Source organism: Morus notabilis, unplaced genomic scaffold, assembly GCF_000414095.1.
Source record: "Morus notabilis unplaced genomic scaffold, ASM41409v2 Scaffold214, whole genome shotgun sequence".
In the NCBI taxonomy this organism is placed as follows: domain Eukaryota; kingdom Viridiplantae; phylum Streptophyta; class Magnoliopsida; order Rosales; family Moraceae; genus Morus; species Morus notabilis.
The window spans coordinates 71,873-92,454 of record NW_010363935.1 but is presented as its reverse complement, the minus strand read 5'-3'; the positions used below and the strand labels follow the sequence as shown (position 1 = coordinate 92,454).

Sequence of the window (20,582 nt, the reverse complement as noted above, 5' to 3'; positions counted from 1 at the left end):
AGACAACGAAACGGCTCGCAAACGTTTCCGTTCTCTCTTTTTTTTCCTTCCTCCTTTATTTATAATTTGACCTATATTATTGTTTCTCTTACTTTTCTATTTTTTTTTTGGTTGCTTTTCTCCCTAAAATTTTATATATTTTTAAATCCAAGTCATTTCACTATTTTTTACTTTTTGATTTGTCTTGCTTAATTTTTTTTTTAATAAATTAATCTCCACTCATACATTTATTACAAGTAAATGGGTTTTTTTGGGACCACTAACGAAACGTTTAGTTAGCGGTTTCTTTTTTATTTTTTTTAACTTTCTACTTTTTTTTTTTACTTTCCTCCCTTTTTCCTTTTATCTTATTTTATTTTATTTTTTTGGTCTCCCCTTCTTCATTCTTATCTTTTTTTTTTCTCACGTTACATTTTTTTCTCAAATTGACCATCATAAGTATGTCTGTTAAATTATTTCTTCTTATACATATTCCTATCTCTTTTTTTTTTTTTTGAACTCTCTTCCGTTACTAACCAAATTTGAGGCTTAAGTGAAATCATCAGTTTAATGCAAATTGCACTTGCACTGTTTTACTTTTTTTTTTTTATATTCCCCCCTTTTATTCTTATCTTTTTTCTTTATACTTTTTCATTTTTTTTCTCTCTCCAAAATGAGACTCTAATAAATATGTTTTTCATTCTTACCTATAGAATCTCACGTTCGTATGCGCGCGTTTTCAACTAGTTTCAAACTACAAGCAAACCACAACACAATAACCAATTGGTTCCACTAATAAACTCGAATGGAACACTCAAAGTGAAATAAATGTGTACCAAATTTTGAAACAGACTCCCAAATAAGTACCCCAACTATTAAGCACACTCATTGCACTAAAAAAAAATAGTACAATCGATAGAATAATCTAATTGATCAGAATTTAAAAAAAAAAATTGATTCACCGAAATTAAGAGACCTATAGCACTAGAGCCACATAAAATGTAACATCCCTTTTTAAAATATAACTATTATAAAGAAACGAATATCCAAATATATTGCAATAGTTGATAACAACACAAAAATCGGAACAAATTTAAACTTTTGTTGTTGGCCCAAGGTTGAATATTCTCATGTTTTGATGATCACAAACACAATGTATTATGTTTCTAATGATTCTATTTTGAGTTGTGTATTTAGCGTAATTAATGTTATAAATCAACTCAAGAAGCATTTTGCGGAATACAATGCAAATACATTCAAGATTGACAAATGCAAATTGAAGAAGGAATTCAAGGCTTGAAGTGCTAAAATACCAAAGATCAAGAGCAAGCAAACAAAATCAAGCTGGACAAGTACTAATAGGTTTTTAATATCTCATTAGTCTTGTATTTGATTTTGACTTCATACTATCATGATTAATTCTTGTTTAGGCTCATGCACACACTCACATTATTCTTTAAAAATGAGACTAAACTTAGTGCATAATGACATTTGGCCTAAAAGTACAAATGTGTGAAGATTTGAGGCAAATTAAGTGTCAATCGGTTGACCTACGTCGTCCGGTGACAGAGAAGGCTAAATGCACCAGTCGACCGGTGATGCCTCAACCGGTTAACCGCTCCGGTCGACCGGTTCTGTTCACCAGACACTCAATAAGAATGTTGAACAGCACGAATTCAAATTTGTCTCAACCGGTCAACCGCTCCGGTCGACCAGTACTGGGTAAACAGGCAAAAATATGACCGTTGGCAAGAGAGGTTAAATAGAGAAAAGTCATTTTTCTCAATAGTGGATTTTGCTAAAAACAGAGAACGAATTCATAGCTTCAAAAATTAAAAAGAGAGTTCTCCATTGTGTTTACATAATCATCATCTTCTCTAAATCCTTAACTCTCTCACACACAATTGAGCCTACCTTGAATTATCTTGTGATAGTGTGAGTTCATCATCTCCTAGTGATTTTAATTGTGTAAAACCATTGTTAGGAGAGTAAAACTAAGTGCTTCACTACTCATAATCATTACTTTGGTATTGAGTTACTTGGTTGGTCGATCTCCGTGGAAAATCGACATTGTGTAAGAGGTTAGGCGAAGCCTCGGGTAGAAAGATTCGCCTTCTTGTAAGAGGAGTGATCATGCCGGAAAGTCGATTGAATAGTGAAAGAGGTCGAGAGGCAGAATATCTCAGCGACAGTGGATGTAGGCAAATTTATTTGTTGAACCACTATAAATCTCGTTTGCATCTCTCTAACTCCATCTCTTTAATTTCCGCACTTTAAATTTGATTGCTGACATTGATTGGTTTAACTCGTCGTGATAAGTTTATTGAACTCTTTTTATGATATTAGATTGGTCCATCCTGTGTACATCAAGTGGTTGTGCTATTGCATTAACTTACATAATTTTCTGTACACCAAGTGTTTGATAAAAGTACCTTGTTCAATTAATTGTCTATATTTAGTTTTAATCTTCGAATAATCGTATAAACTCTCGAAAAATATTCAAAACCCAATTCACCCCCCTCTTAGGTAGCCTTATTCGGGACAACATTTGTTACATAACATACTTCATAAAATTTCAAACAATAAAGTCTTAAATACACACTCATATTTATTTAAAATTTAATGGTGCCTCCTTTTAAACTTTTCTCCCAGCATGTCGATTCCATATGTACTAACACGTCAGTTTGGCACCTTGCACATTCTCCAGTTTAATTCAACGTACTTTTTCCCTTACCTACAACACAAGTATAAATGAACTGATAAGCTAACACTCAGTAAGCAAAGTCATTGTCTCACATGAAAGTTAAAACTCATTTATGCTCATACTTTGCTTCATTATTTTTGTTCATCTTAGGGCCCTGGAGAATACTATCTGAGTAAACTTTAACTTCTTTGATTGTCAACTATTGCTTAATAATTTTTGTTGAGCATTGCCCTCCTATGAAGGCACCTGGCATTGAAATAATTTCTAAATAATTACTTAGGCAACATCTCCTATTATCTTTCAACTTTAAAGTGAATGTAATGCTTCAACATAGCAAATGTAAAGATACTGTATGAGAAGGTATAACCATAATATAACAAGTATAAACGTGCTGAAAATAATTTTCAATATATTTTAACTTGTATTGTAGGTGAGAACTTTACTTACTTTGTCTCAACTTCCCGTAGGAAAATATACTCCTAACTAATACAATAACAATCGCAATACAATATCAGTAATGAAAATAGCTTAATAATACTAACATAATAACTAAACATAAGTACTGCTATTCCATTTTTACTTCATTTTCAAGTCCATAAATTCTGAAGGCCTGTTTATAGAAAAACTCAGGAGTACTATGCAGTTACTAGGCGTAATAAAATATTATTTATGAATAGTAACCTTTGATTAAAATATTATATTTCTATAATAATTGATACATAATCTTCTTCTTCTTGCTATACTCTCTTCTAATTCTTTTTTTCTTTTTTTTATTTGGGTTGGGCACTATTTATTGATTTGCTACTATTTGGGCTCGATAATGAAACTTTTACCACTTATATTCATCCTTTTTTACTTCTGATTTTTTCATCATAATTCTTGATTTGCACTTGAGGGTAGTATATTTTTTATCAAATTTAATCAAGTCATCTCAACCCATAATTATTTATTCCTAAAATGTCCTTTTCTTAAAACTAGTACCTCGGGCTATCAAAATTGAATTCTAACTTTATTATTATTCTTTATGATTTTCTCCATAAATCTCTATAATTTTGAATATCGATTGATATCTCTAATTATATTTTCCTCAAAATATTAACCAGGTGTAAAATCGTCAAAATATTATTCTGATAGTTATTTTCTTCAAACAGTTAGGAAATTATTCCTCACAAATAATAAGGGCAAAAATCGTCATATCACTGATCCTAACGGTTATTCCAACGGTCAGAATACTATTCATAACAGTTAAGGGCAAAATCACCCAATCACTATTCCAACGATCAAAAACAGCTAGTTTCTACCTTATAAATAATTGAGTTTTCTATCATTCATGTTCACCCACAAATTTTACTCTTTAAAATGTTCCTCAACAATCTCATTCTTCTTAATTTTTATGATGCTAGTTTCTTAATAGCTATAAACTTTATTATGTTAGCTATTATTATCTTCTTACTTATAGTTATAATTATGTCTCACTACGACGCTAGAGTATGGGATCGACATGTACGAAAATATCGAGTTGTACGGGAACATCAAGATTAACTTTTGTATTGTACTTTATTGTTATTTCTTCATTATAAAAGTTCTTTATTTATTGAAATATAAAGCGGGATGTTACATAAAATGCTACTAAGAAACAAATTTAGTAGACTAAGGGTCTGTTTAGTTCGTTGATTCGAGTTTTTAATTTGAGTTAAGATGTGACTTTATGTGAGAGCTTTTTACTGTAGTAAAAACAATTAGATGTGACTGTTTATGAGAGCTTTTTACTGTAGCAAAACTCGAATTCTAAACTCGAATCGGTGAAATGAATGGAGTCTAAAACACTACCTAACATTAGAAAGCACACAAACACACCACTAAATTAGGCTAAAACATTGCAAGTTGTTATACAACGAAAAAAACAAGAAAAATCTCAAGCATCAATTACAAGACCTCCAATGATTAAACAAACAGTGAAAGAACCATTAGAGAAATTACTAATCAGGTAACGGTGAAAGAACCATTAGAGAAATTACTAATTAGTAGAACTTGAGAGACATACAGTATAATCGAAGTGTCACCCAACAGCAGCGTGCAAGCCCCACACGCCACCGCCATCATTGCAAGAAGATTGCACCATCACAATATCACTGTCACATAGATCGAGCCCTTATACGACTTCGATTGTCAGTCAATGTGCCAAAAATAGTGGTCCAAACCAACGGCTGCTAACCTTTACACCACCTTTAAATTCAATCCACACCAACAAATCCTCTACCCTATACACCACTCTACTAAGTGAAAGCCCACTATTTGGCAAGCTTGAAGACCAAATTTTAGGTTAGAGAGCTTAACGCGCCTAGGAGGGGTCCAAGAACTCTGCCCATCCTACTTTCAAAACCTCTCTACTTTCCATCTCTTTTCTTTTTAAGATCGATGCTGACTCTTTAATAGGGGTGAACAAAAACCCAACAACCCAACGAACTTAATTAAAACACCTAACCCATTATAACCTAAACCCGATCAAGAGATCAACCCAACTCACCCAACCGGATTATTATTTGAGTGAGTTTAGGTTGAGTTTTTTTTTTTTTTTTTTCTAATTGTGATAAATTATTGATTAATTAATTATTCAATTACTAATGTAACTCTAATTTATCAATTTTTAATTACATAATTATTATTTTAAATTCTGACATGTATTATCGATATGCTTTACTGAAAGTCATTTTGTGCATATATATCCTATGAAATTTACCAAATCGAATATTTCTTCTCAGCCTAAGTACTTCAATATTTTCTTGTATAATTATATCACTTTTTTGTAAGTTTATTTTCCAACAAGAGAAAAATGTATAAGTGCGGAGATAATTACATTACATGTAAAATCTTTGAAAATTAGTAAAATTTTTAAAATAATACAAAAATAGAATATATATATATATATATATTGTAATTACCATAAAAATATCAAATGTTATGCTATTTAACAATATTTTAATGTTCTTGTGATCTTTTAAAAATTTTGCTATATTTAAACTTTACCATTTATTTTCTAGAGAAAAACCAATAATGCCACTCAAGGTGGGAAAAAAATATTATTTATACCACTATCCTTAAAAATAAAGAATTTTCATTCAATCAATACAGAGAAAATTACTCATTTGTTATAGGATAAATTTGATAAATACCCCTTAAAATGATACTATTAAGAATTTTTGGGTCATTGTCCTATTGAATTTTGTCATTTTAGAGTAAGTAATTTGATAGATTATTATCGATAATTTGACAGATGTCGCCGGTGGTGGGTCTCTGATCGCTGATAGTGAGTGTAATTTAACAAATTATTATTTAAAATTTAATAAATTATTATCAAAAGAGTAGTCTATCATAATAAAAAAGTAGAACTCCGTAAGGATGTATTTAAGGGTAAGTTTTTTGTAATTTTCTCTTTGCCACATGTGTAAAGAGCCCAAGTACAAAACAATTGTGGGCCCAAATTTGGGCCTCCATTGGTTTTAACCCATGTCTAGAATGCATTAGGCCCACGAATATGTTCACGAGAATTAGAGAGGGCATATTTGGTAATTCGCAAGCACCTTCAACAAAGCGAAACCCTAATACTAACTCAAAGAGCTTCTGGAGACCTCTATAAAAAAGACCCAACGGGACATCACTTCCATTCGAACTCCTCCAAACTCTTGAGCCGATTACAAGATCCGCAAGTAACTTTCTCATATGCACAAAAACTTTTCTCCTTATTTTCGTTTTCTCTCTTTTGTTCTTTCTTAATTCTGAATATTTTTTTCTGTAAATGTTTTCGCAATGATTGATTTTGGGATTATGAATGAGGGGGTTTTCTCGGTGATGATCAACAACGATGACGAGTCTGATATAAATCCATTCTCTTAAACCCTGACGACAATTCGAGGCATTTGTCTGAGAGGTTACCTCCTCATTCTCATATCCAATTTTCTTTACTATTTTTTTTGTAATTTCTTTAATTCGTTTTATTTTGTTTTTTTATTGAGATTAAAGTCTGGCATGGTGATGATATGTTCTCTCTGATGCATCAATTGATGAATATTCAACCTCCTACTCATGCTGAATGCCTGATTATTTCTTTTTTTACATTATTATTTTTACATTTTTTTGTAAAATTTTGTTTCGTTTAAGTTTTAAAGATTAAATTTTTATTTGTATAAGTTTTGGTTTTTTTTTTCGATTTTTATTGGTCTTTTTGGATTGTTTTATTATATTTTTGTTGGGAAAAAATTGAGAGAATGAAGGATGGTGTGGCGATGATGAGAAAAGAGTTTAAACTATCCTCTGAGGAGCATCGATGATTCAGTTTCAAGCACTTTTGAGCTGTTCCTCCTAAATCTCTCAACATCCCCTTCTTAATTATACTGTCTTCTTTTTGTTTGTCTTCTTTATTAAAATTTTGGTGAAGACCAAATTTTTTTTAAAAAAAGTTTTGTTCCTTGGAAAAAAATATTTTTATTTTGGTTTGAGAATTCCGTCTTTTTGTGGTTTGTAGTGTTTTCATAGAAAGAACGACGACATTTTCTGCCAACGTCAATAATTGATGCGTCGTTACAGTACAGTATCAATGTTTACGACTTAACGAAAATGAATACTAACGTCATGTGCCAATGGCAATATAATTGATGTGGAGTTGGGAATGAGCGAGAACATTCACTTAAAAAAGGATATAAACGACAGCATATTATATAATTGAAATGCGTAATCCATCTCATGTATTTTTTTTCTTTGAAAATATAATCTTAGTTTTCATTTATGCGTATAATTTTTTTTTTTTTTTTTGAAATGAGTTATGCGTATAATTTTTTTCCTCTAAAAGGGACGCTATTTTGAACAATGTTACTAACGGGGCAAGGGCTACCATCTTATAGGTGACCCATCGACACCAACATTTAAGAAGACTTATATTATTTTTTTTGACAAGCAACAAAAAAATGTGAAAGACCGTAGTAAGCCCTTGCAAACGAGTTGTTTTTTACAAACTTCTAATATTAGGGATTTAAGTAAAAATGGCCTGTTTTAAGGAATTTTATAAGTACATGACCATTGTTTTCTAGAGTTAGTTATTAAGTGGCCGTCTTTTCTAGTTAATAGACCCAAAAAGACGTGTACACTTCTATTCACCTTATTCCATTGGTTGTAATTTTAAGAATTTTTTAGAATAGAATATAAATATTTTCACGTTGATAAATTTACTCTTATATTATATATAACACTAATATTTTATTTATTAATATAATATATACAATAAAATATAATATAATAAAATTATTATTATATAATATATCATATAATTATGATATATAATATAACAATATTATTAAAATTGTTAATATAATTAGTTAAAATATTAGAATTATATTATATTATATCATATTATATATATTATATTGTAATATTATTATATATTATATTATAAGATATAATTACGTTACAATATATTATATATTATTATATAATATTAAATCAATGTATTATAATTTATAACTATATTATAAATTAATTATTATATTATTATAACTGTATTATATTATAACATTTTTTATTATATATTATATCATATTATAAAATATAACTACTATATAATATATTTTAATTATATTATAATATTGAAGGGTAATTATGAAAAAAAATAAAAAATAAAATTTAGAATGACCATTCCTCTCATATGAGAAATGAATGATGATTAACTCAAAATGGGTGAATGGTCATTCCTTTCTTATGAATCTAACAAAACATTAAATTAGAATTCCATTCGATTCTGTTTCATTCCTTTTCACTCAACCAAACACACCTTTAGAGAATTGTAATAGATATAGACGAACGACAAACCCTAGGTTATTATCTTTGTCTTCCAAATTCCAACCAAGTTTTACCCAAAGCCTCATATTGAGCAACTTTCAAAAGAAATCGGCCATTCACTTGAATTAAGAAAGTAGCGTACATATGTTTTTGGACGAGTGAACTTATGGGTGCGTTTGGTTTTCCTTCTAAAAGGTTTTTTACGTTTTTCAAAGAGAAAAAAATAAAATTGAAAACAAAACAGCGTTTGTTTAGAAAATATTTTGAAAACGAAAACGAAAATAGTGAGAATAGTTTTTATAAAAGAATTTAGAAAATAGTTGAAAGTTATTTTCACTTTTCTGTTTTCATTTTCTAATACTTATCAATAATATTATAATATATTAATTAATAATTATAATCAAACATGATTTTACTATTTTATTATACTCAAAACAATCTTTTAAAAAATCGATCAAACACAATTTCATAATTGTTTTTAGAATGATTCTAAAAACAATCTCATTTTTACTTTTTATTGAAAATAAAATCATTTTGAAACCAATTTCAAACGCACCCAATGTCATCCAGCATTTTCTAGTTAAAAACTTAGTTATACGATCCTGTAAAAGTTATAGGGACTTTTTTCGGTAGACTAGTTTATTGATAGGGTAAGTTTTTTATTGTTAGATCGGGTCAAAATCATATTAGGTTGAAAAAGAATGCATAACATATAGTTTCTAATATATATAGTTCAAGCATACTACGAGTAATTCATTTTTTCCCAAATTCTACCAAAGAAACCCCCAAATTATAAAAGATTTTACATCAAAAATGTTGTTTTCAAGGAATTGGTTGCCAATTTGTTGTGTGCTTGAACACTTGGCACCCCCTTTTTAGACTACTAAATAGTGGTTGTTTATTGCCATTAGCTCACCAAAGAACAAGTCCGTTTGATAGAGCTTACTGGTTTTACTTTTATGGTATCTTTACTTATGCGTAATTTAAGTGGGTTAAAGTTTGTAAGTTTTGAAGCGAGAAATCGGAATTAAAATAAGTTGTTTACTTGGTTATAAGATCTAAAATCAGAGTCATTCTGAATCCCATTTATACGTTTATTTATACCTAAAATCAGAATTAATTGTTGTTTAAGTACTAATATACCCCTTAAATTAAATTTATATCTTTAATTCAACAAACAAATTATGAACTTACTATTAATATTAATCATAAGATATTTATTATAATATTAGATAACAAAATAATAAATGTAAATTGCTCAATTATTTAAAATATAAACAAATGTTTCATAAAATAAATAAAAGTAAAATATAAAGTGTTAAAAAAATAAAATATATCATTACTTTTAATAAAAAAAAATAACAATAATTAGGGTAATTGTATATTATAAAACAAAATAACAAAGGTTGTGATTATTAATTTTGTATTTTATTTCTAATTATATATTTATAAGTAAATTAGAGGTAAGATAGTAATTTAATATTATTATCAAGATTGGGAGTCCAATTTGAAGCAAGGACATGGGTTGCCAATCCCAATTCTTAATTTTAAATTTGAATGGGGTTTATTAATCTCACTCACATTGCAGGATTAAAAAAATAAGTAAACATGAAATTGACTTCAATTACTAACTCTCATTTTCAAATCCTAACTAACAAGTACACATGTCATTAAGCAATAGAAGAGGAAAAACACGTGTCTAGACTTTTTAATTAGTGTTGAATGATGGTTGAATCGTGAGTCTATTAATAAAGTAAATCAATAAAGCAACAACTAGTACCATAGAGAAGCGGCCATAAACTGGAGAGTCTTGACCAATTTGAAAGATCACTTGATGCAATTGAAATGAATGAATTTTTGGTTGTTCGATCAAGTAAGGGAAACTCAATAATGGAATTTATAACTGTCTCAATGTTATCTTTTTTATTGTCGGATGAATAAACTTGTTTGAGCAAATTAATCAAAAGCACTTATCTAACAATACATAAAGAGCCAAAACTCTTTTCCATGGGGTTGCCAATTATCTCTTTTTTTTTTTTTTTAAATTTCATTTTGGTACCCTCTGTTATAATGAAATTTGAGTTTAGTACCCTCTTTTTTTTTTTTAAAATTTCATGCCGATATAAAGACCTTTTAGAAAATCTTTTTTTGGTACCTCAGAGCTATTTTTTGAGATACAAAAAGATAAAATTACCCTTATTATAAAAATTCGCCTGTCCAGAATTTTGAAAGAAAAAAAAAAGAATTTCAAAAATTGTTATACATATGACAAAACACCCAAAACCCATTAAAAGAACATGCTTCTTTCTTCAAACTTCTGATGTTTAAATTTTATTTTTCATTTGTGTTTTTTTTTCATTTGCTTCTTTCTTCAATAAGCGCAATTTTGTCTTTTTGTGTTTGAAAAAATGGCATCGAGGTAAAGAAAATTTTTTTTTCTAAAAGGTCGAGGTACCAGTATGAAGTTTTAAAAACAGAGGGTACCAAAATGAAATTTTCCTTTTTTTTATTTTTTTTTTTACATTTTAATTTTTGTGTGTGTTTTTTTAAAAAATATATTGTTTCTCACTTTACTCTTGTCAATTGTTATTTTTACACATATTTCTTTTAGAATAAATTCAAAATCCTTAAATGTCTGTATAAATAAATTTCTCATTATTCGGTAAATAATAAATTTTCAGGTGTTTTTAATACGGCAATACGTGCAAAGCACTTTACAAAATTAGTTGTTACTAAAAGTAATGTAATACAAGAATGTGAGTGGAATTTTTAATTTGTTGTTCACAAATAAGAAGTTAAAAAGTGAATAAAAAGCTTTTTATAATCACTTTTTTTATAAGCACAAAAGAGATGACTTGTTTAAAAAGACCTTAAAAAGCGATAAATACTTTGACAATGTCCATCTAAATAGGTTCAAATGTATCTTTGAGACTAAAATAAGCTAAAGAAATTTTTTTAAGTGAATCCAAACAACTTATAGTTCAAAACTTCTCTTTATAATAATGCAAAAGCAGATTAAAAAAAAAAAAAAACTGTAAACAGATTTGTTTTAATGCATATATGATCATACTTTTTTTTTTTTAGGCTTGCTCGTAATTAAAGTGGGCTTTGCCTAAAGTTCAAAATCGAAAAGATGCAGCAAATTGCTCGTAATTAAAGTGGGCTTTGTCTAAAGTTCAAAATCGAAAAGATGCAGCCAATTAGACTTTGCCCAATAAATAAACGTTTTATTTATGTCAGGTTTTACACATTCTTCTCTTTTCTAATGGCTATTACATTAATTGTTGAGTTAAAAGAACTATTATTATTCTACCTAGTTCTCTTATTTTAATTAATTAACTTAAAATAATCAATTTTATTTCTAAAATACAATTATTCAGTTTTCTCTCCAAGAGTCCCTTGCTAATCCATCAGCAAAGGAAAAAAATTTGCTTTCTATCATGCATCTGCACAATAGGGGCTGATATCTTTCAATTTTCCCATTGAAAATGAAGGCAAGACAACAAAGAGATCAATGATCAACACCTATCAAAATGGAAATTGGAAAAGGTATTGATATCTATTCAAAGTTTTGTTAAGAAGGTCTTAATTTTTTTATTTCTTTTATATGGCGTCCTACAGATGAGATTGAATTCATCAATAGAGAAAGTTAGAGTGATAATTTATCTAATATTGAGGATATTGAGACCCAAAGTACATTAAAACATTTTTAATACGAAAATAATAGAAAATAGGCCAATATGAAAAGCTTAAGAAAGTATATAGGCCAATTTTTAGTTATAGAAATTAATAGGCCATAACTTGTCAAGTTATGGTTCATAACCAGATAAGTTATGGACAAACTTGTCAAGTTATGGTTTATAGCCAGACAAGTTATGGATAAAAACCGTGAATTATGGATAATAACTTGTCAAGTTATGGTTCATAACTAGATAAGTTATGGACAAAAATAATAATTTGACCTATTTATTAATTTATGTAAACTATTGGCCTATTAATTTTAATTCATCTCAAGTCTTGACCTATTTCTCTCTTTCTCTCTTTTTAATATTATATTGCTTATTTTAGTATTTGTCAAACTCAATTTTTGAGTTAAATAGAGTTTCATGGTTCGTTCCCATTTGGATTACTGTTTCTTTCCATTATGTGCTCAAATGTACATGAATATATTTAACTCAAAATAAAGAACGTATAAAAAGTAGTACTATTATTAAAAAAATAATAATAAAAAGTTAGCAACTTAAGTTAAAAAAAAAATGATCAGCATATACTTTCGTCAGTATTTTAAGTCAAGAGAAAAAGCCAGCAACTTAGGAAGGCACGTTTACAGAGCAAAGAAAATTGAATAATAAAAGTAATTATTTAAAGTTAATTGATTAAAATAAGAGAATTGAGTAGAATAATAATGGTGTTTTTGACTCAATAATCAATACAATACGTATTAAGAAAAAGAAAAATAAATGTAAAAAACTAACATAAAAAAAGTCTAAATGGGTTACTTTCATTGAGCGCGTGTACCATATAAGCAAAATAATGTAGTACATCCGATCCACTGAATAGTTCTTCTTTTTTTATGTCAATATGTTTTCCCTAATACATCGCTTTTCGAGTCAACTTATTATTTGTACCACTATGATAAAAGATTAGACACATTTTTTTTAAGAGAATAGGGCAAATGATATATTTAGGATGGTGATTAGTAATGATAGTATAATATTATAAAAAGATAGTAAATTGCATAATTTAATAAATTAGGTCCACAACACTATTGATAAACGAAATACCCTAATTATTTCTCGTATCTTACTCTCTCTCATTCCTTTCTCTACTTAGATCCATTGTTATCAGCATTGACAAGTGAGTTTTAGATTTATGTGAAAATTCAGTCACCCGCACTGGTGACTTGTAAATTATGAATTTATCAGTGAATCCGATCTCTAGCATAAATTCATAATTTACCACTAAATTCACATAATCTCTCTCACCGTCAAATTTACTGATAAAACCCGAATGCCATAAATCCTTCTTTTTTATTTTATATTATTGATTTATTTGGTAAATCTAATATATACCAAGTAAAATATGATTTTTTTTGCTAAATAAGTAAAATATTATATTTATTGGCTATAATTTTGATATCACTTATGTTATATATATATATATATATATTTTTTTTTTTTTGTTGAACATGAGTTACAAACAATTCTACAAATGACTTGGTCTTACTGTTGGACCTCAAATCCCTAAATCCACAAATTGGCCACTAACCCTAACCCAAATCCCCACCACCACACTCGGCACCGACACCCATGGGTCATACCTTGCTACCCAGAGAGATAGGGAGTCGAGAGAAGATAGAGAAATGGGGAGGACAGAAAGAGATACTGGGGAATAAAGAAATGTTAAGAAAAGAGAAAGATGAAGCATTTCAGATATTCTAAATTTTCTTATTTCAATAAAAAGCGGAATTTGTTAATTTTTGCAAAACAATTCAAATATGTTAATTGCTTAAACACGTGTGAAAATATGTTATTTCACAAAAGCTATATGTTTGAAATCCAAGCCTCTAAAAGAGTATTTCTCTAAACTCCATATTTATGCTGAGGCACATGGGCGTTCCAATGTCAATGTGGGATAATTGTAACCGAAAGGAAGCTTTCATGCAAAGGACATAGAAAAAAAAAATTAGGAGGTTTATGATTGATCGAACAAATTATACACCCAAATCCATTTTTTCTTTTTGTTTTGCCTGAAATAGTAATAGTTGTTCTTATTATGGATCTCATTGTTAAGAACATTTTCCATTTGTTTGAGTACTTGATTAGTAGTCGGGCGAGCTCAAAAACTTTGATATCATTCAAGTTTGAACAATTGAGCTGAATCATTATTTAAACTAAGGGTGCGTTTGAAGTAAAGATTCGTATCATCGTTCGGATCATAGTTCGTGACTTAATACAATATTTTTTTTCATAAAAAACACACGTAAATTGAGAATAATTCTGAATCATAGTTCTAAATCTATAAAATAAACGTCCTCTAAATAAATAAATTTACATTGATTTAGAGCCACTCATAGGTTATGCGGTGCATTTGTTGAGGAGGACATAGAATCTAGGCCAAACCTCTGAAACACTAGTATCTTTATCCCAAACATGAAACTCGCCACGTGGCAAGCACAGAAGCCAGAGGCATTAGCCCAAACGAGCCAATGAGAGGAGACCTTATCCTATCCGTTATCTAAGTCACAGCAAAGCCACCAAATAATTGTGACCTATACTATCCACTCTCACTCCCCCACACAAACTTGTTCCAAATATACGAGTCTTTCTTTGCTCATCACAACCAATATGGCAGCCTCACTACAAACAGCAGCCACTCTAACAACCAAGGTGGGCATGCCGGCCCGGGGGGGCGGCGGCAGCCTGCAGCTGAGGTCCGCGCAGGCGGTTTCCAAGGCCTTCGGCGTAGAGCCCGCCGGTGCTCGGCTTACTTGCTCTCTCCAATCTGACTTCAAGGACTTGGCTCAGAAGTGCGTTGATGCCACCAAGATTGCAGGATTTGCTCTTGCAACTTCTGCCCTTGTTGTCTCGGTATATATGTCTCTCTAGGCTTTCAATTGCTATTTGTGAAATTATGTCAACAAAATTAGCTAGGAAGATTTGACAAAAAAAAACAGACAAAAAAAAGACAAAATGATTAATCTGTGTCTGGTCATGTTTTGTCTGAAGAATTTGCATCGAATTTTAGTTATAATATGCACACGTTACATAGCCAAACTGCACCTTTTTTTTTTATGATTTTGTTTATGGGATTGGAAATTTGGAAGGCTAGCTTAGAGAAAGTAAATGATCGCACCCGAAAATCTGATTTGGATCAGATCTTTCTTTCTTAGAGTAAATTTCATATGTTCACTGGGTTTTGTGGGTCATTTAGAATTGAAGCTTAATTTTAATTAGTAAGTAACTACTGAGAATTAGTGCATAATTGGCGAGTAATTACTTAGCCTAATGAATTTTTTGGATGATCTGGGAAAGGTAAAATGGATTTGTGAAATATTGCAGTGTGTAACTTAGGGCGTATCTAGTATTCGATTACTACTCATAAGATCTAGGCTTTTCTAGACAAGATCCGTCTTATATATATATATATATATATATATAATACCTTAAACTTTAGGTGCAACATAACATTTTACACAAATATAAGATGTAAAAATTAAAATCTAGTCTATATAACAATAGCTTTAAAAAGATGATAAATGTGATTGTCACATATTTTCAAAGTAATTGTTACGCAAAATAAATTGTTTAAAACTGTATAGGAAATGTCTCTTCGTCATTCACACAAAGCAATTCACTATTGTTGAACCTTCCTTCTATTTGTTATAAGAAATAAACCAACTTCATTCTATATTATCGCTACTGTTCCTCAGGGAGCGAGCGCAGAGGGAGTTCCAAAGCGCCTGACCTACGACGAGATCCAGAGCAAGACATACTTGGAGGTCAAGGGAACCGGAACAGCGAACCAATGCCCGACCATCGATGGTGGCGTCGACTCCTTCGCCTTCAAGGCCGGCAAGTACAACGTCAAGAAGCTCTGCCTCGAGCCAACATCCTTCACTGTTAAGGCCGAGAGCGTGAACAAGAACGCCCCTCCAGAGTTCCAGAACACCAAGCTCATGACACGACTGACCTACACCCTCGACGAGATCGAGGGCCCATTTGAAGTCGCCAACGACGGCACTGTCAAGTTCGAGGAGAAGGACGGCATTGACTACGCTGCAGTCACAGTGCAGCTCCCAGGAGGCGAGCGCGTGCCGTTTCTCTTCACCATCAAGCAGTTGGTTGCCTCAGGCAAACCCGAGAGCTTCAGCGGGGAGTTTTTGGTCCCGTCGTACCGTGGATCATCTTTCTTGGACCCAAAGGGACGTGGTGGGTCGACCGGGTACGACAACGCTGTGGCATTGCCGGCTGGAGGGAGAGGAGATGAGGAGGAGCTGACCAAGGAGAACATTAAGAATACGGCTTCCTCAACAGGGAAAATCACCCTGAGTGTGACCAAGAGTAAACCGGAGACCGGTGAGGTAATTGGTGTGTTTGAGAGCGTTCAGCCTTCTGATACTGACTTGGGAGCCAAGACTCCTAAGGATGTCAAGATCCAGGGGATTTGGTATGCTCAGCTTGACTCGTAGATTATGATGATCATGATCATGATGTATTTAAGGATGTTGATCGGTTCAGATTTTTGCTTATTATTATTATAAGTTTTTATTCAAGGCATTTGGATGTGCTTAAATTAACTTTTGCTTTGTTAATGTAAAACCAAACTCAAGGAACGCAATGAGGACATGTTATGTTGATGTATATTAGTTTATCATATTTGGTTCTTTTTTTGTGGTCCGAAAATCCAAAGTTAAGAATGACATTATTCGTGATTAATATTACTCGACGTTTTTATTTCAAAAAAAAAAATCCAAAGTTAAGAATTTTCATATAGGATTGGGAACAAAAGATATTCAATTAGCCAATTTTCGTTACCATATATTGCAAAGAAAAACTCGTTACATGATTGATTGTAATACAAAGAATTATCTCTGCTCTCAACATTAAGATAATGTCGATTCACCTATGAATCTAAGAAGGGGTTTGGAAATAGTTTCCAACCAGCAATAGACTAGCCTCAGTTAGAACCTCACTAGCCGCGTCATTGCACCAAGCGCAAAGATCCATTATCCTTACCATATTTCAAGGTAAATTGCGTTTTCAATATGAAAAAGTGAACTGTGTTGTTAGTACTAAGGTGCCGTTTTCTAAACAAGTTCAATTTTTTCAACAAAAAATTTGTTTGAACTGTTAGGCAAAACATTTTTAGATTTTGTTCAAACTGATGATTTGATATTTTAAACTAATAAATCTTAAGAGTTCTTTATCCACCTTTGTCTAATGTTTTGAACTAAAGTTCAAACCACATTCAATTTCAAGTCAGAAAAGTTCAAATCACTGTAGCCATATTTAAAATTGTTCTTGTTTTTTTTCACATTTTTTGAGAAAAAAAAAAAAAACGATTCTAAAATAGCGTTTGGCACAATTAAAGACAAAAAACAGAAATGAAACTAATTTTTTGGTTTAGTGTAAAATATGAGAGAAATGAAAAACGACTAAAAGTCGTTTTTCATTTTTTATTTTCGTTTTCTCCTCTCTCGAGCAGAGAGAGACATTAATGAGTTTTTTTTATACTGAAAATAATCTTTTGATAAAACTACCAACGCATTTTTAAAAATGATTTCTGTCTGAGATTGAAAACGTTTTCATTTCCATTTTCATACAAAAAACAAAATCATTTTGGAACAAGTTCTAAACGCACCCTATGTGCTTGTTTGTTTTATATACTCAAACTTAAATAATTGATTATGCTACTATGTTTTCCTCTTACAAAAAATTTGAATTTCAAACACCAGAATTAAAAATTATGGTTTGGATATACCTTTCAAACAAGCCCTATGTTTTGAATCTATTTACAAAACTGGCCCTAAGATAGTATTTGTTGCAAATGTTTGACCTAAAAGTTTTGGTCAAATTCAGTTTTTGGTTAAAGAAAAACACTATAAGAAAAAAGATTTGAACCATTATTTTTTCCTTCTTTTGGTTCAGACCTAGAAAACTAACACATGCGATGACATTTTACATATATATATATATATTGAAAGGGAACGACATTTTATAATTTTAAGCATTGATAACTTTCACATTTTAGATAAATTAACAATGGTTTAAAACTAAATACCCTTTGCTTATTTTTCACTATTTTACCATGTAACGATCAGTTACCACTATGAAGTTCTATGATTTAATCTACACATACAACAGTTTTAAATGACTATCAAGAGTCATAATTGAACCGAGTGGTTTACAGTATCACATGACACAGGACACATGGCACACGGCACAAGAGACAAGATAATTTAGCTTCAAAGCCTAAATATTATTATTCATTGACATTTGGAAATTTCAACAAAATAAAGCACAATTTAATGTGGAAACGAATTAATGTGAAAGAACTTGGCAATTATGACCTAAATACAATACCTTATGACACCAACTATACTTAGAGCTAATTGCTTTCTCAAATTTTAATTTCTCAAGTTAATATATTGTACTCTTTCATTGTCATTCCACTAATAGTACTCAAGTTTGGCGTCTGCATATGATTTTTATTAGTTGAAGAAATGGGTTTCGTTCCAAACTCCCCTTGATTTTGATGATTTATCTGTTTGGCCTTTTTGTGGTTGTTGAGTAAATTATTCTTAACATCTAAACAAATGCACGCAATGTCCCACTTCACCTATAATTAATTGAACTGCATAGATTGGTGTTGAAAGGTATAAAGCTATTAAAGGAACTCAATTATAAAATATAAAACAAATCGTATCCAGGATATAGTCAAATATATACTAATTTTAACATCTTTTTTTTTTTTTTTTTTTTTTTATGTCGGAAGAATAGTATTGTGGTAAAGGGAATCTCACTAATGGCTGAAATTATGTGAAATGTTTCATGCCGGTGCAAAAGGCAAGCTCTCATCACCAATCAAAACTAGTGGACAAAGTTGTAACCAATTTTTTTTTTTCCCTCCTTTTTCTTGGTGGCTTAAAACGTGAGGATTTTTTTGCCTTTTTACTTAGTTTATTGTTCACAGATATGGAATGATCAAAAGTGGGGAGATTAAGGTAAAATAAGAATACTTTAGACCTCAATTGAAAATTCATTCTAAACATGGTCAGCATTTAAAATGTCAACTTTTGATGATCTATTTACTGAATTAGCTTGTAACTAAAAAGTTCATTAAGCTCCTTGAAAGTTAAATTAGCACAGATGAGTAACACGCTCAATTAAAGTACACCTTTGAATGATGCAATAGTTGGGATTTTTTTTTCGTCCTCTCAAAATAAGTTCAACATTTAATACTCTATAATCTCATTTCTATTTTAAGCTCCTTGTCATGTCAATAAACTATACACAAGAAACTCATAATATGTTGAGAGTGAAACTGAGTCTACTATTGAACATAATTGAATCTGATGATTTTCGTTTCATTGATTTCTCCTATAAACGAAAGGAATAAGGATAAAAATACACCAACAAGCAAAAATGGATAAGAATACACCAATAATCCTCTTTCTATTTTTTTTTTTTTTAAAAAACAACCCCAATTAAAGCACCTAATTTGCAAATTTTGTTAAATTAATAAAAACCGAATTTGTCTATAACTCCATATGTCGATGTCTCGGCTTGAATTAGGAACCGAAAGCAATATATGGTCAGACAAAACATCTCTCATTTGTTTCCAAGAAGATTCTCAATTTATTTTCTTTTTTCTTTTAACAAAAGAAATCTAGTAGTTTAATTAGTCGAGCGCCTCTAATTAAACCTTAATTAAACCAACTACACCTTAAATAAAATTTTCAAAAAAAATAATTAAAGAAAAAGAAGGAAAAATACACTGAATAGCATATTTAGTAGCTATGTTTAAAGTAAATAACATATTTTTTTAAATATTGATAAATTATAGAATATCTTGAATTTTGATTTAAAACAAAATGTTGGTTTTCTAACTGTACCCTTTCTAGGGTTTCATCTCGTTCTTCCTTACACACATCCTTAGCCGCCAGATCCTTTCTCTCTTTCTCTCACACACGCCCTCTCTCTCTTTGGACTCTCTCTCTCAACTCCCACTCACACATGCCGGCCAAACTTCCTCGAACTTCTCTGACAACCTCCTTCGGCATCGATAGCCGATATCACACATGCTGACAATCTCTCTATCATGACTACGCTCTCTGATCTCTCTCTTTCGATGACCACCGCCATCGTTGTCGAAGTTCAAAGATTTGTCGCTATCATCGTCGAAGCTGTAAGGTTTCCATCGTCATCTCTATCACCATCGATCTAGTTAACCACTACTGCCACCATCGTCGTCATGATCTCTCTCACCTTCGTCACAAATTGCTGCGTCCTCAACAAAAATCTCAACACGACCTTGGCGTGATGTCGGCGCGACCTCAACGCGACCT

General features: G+C 30.7%; 1 protein-coding gene and 2 non-coding genes across 3 annotated transcripts; 2 read left to right on the top strand and 1 right to left on the bottom strand.

Annotated features, from left to right (window-relative positions):
• Nucleotides 1-6,524: 6,524 nt before the first annotated feature.
• Nucleotides 6,525-6,613, top strand: LOC112092953. Its single transcript, XR_002902838.1, has one exon. It is a non-coding gene; the product is annotated as a small nucleolar RNA SNOR75 (small nucleolar RNA).
• Nucleotides 6,614-14,793: 8,180 nt separating this feature from the next.
• Nucleotides 14,794-16,888, top strand: LOC21394984 (oxygen-evolving enhancer protein 1, chloroplastic). The gene is made up of 2 exons (XM_010105387.2): nucleotides 14,794-15,102; nucleotides 15,945-16,888. The coding sequence occupies exons 1-2, from the start codon at nucleotides 14,860-14,862 to the stop codon at nucleotides 16,701-16,703; spliced, it is 1,002 nt and encodes a 333-aa protein (XP_010103689.1). The 5' UTR covers nucleotides 14,794-14,859; the 3' UTR covers nucleotides 16,704-16,888.
• A 185-nt stretch (nucleotides 16,889-17,073) lies between these two features.
• Nucleotides 17,074-17,237, bottom strand: LOC112092951. Its single transcript, XR_002902836.1, has one exon. It is a non-coding gene; the product is annotated as a U4 spliceosomal RNA (small nuclear RNA).
• Between the last annotated feature and the right edge of the window lie 3,345 nt (nucleotides 17,238-20,582).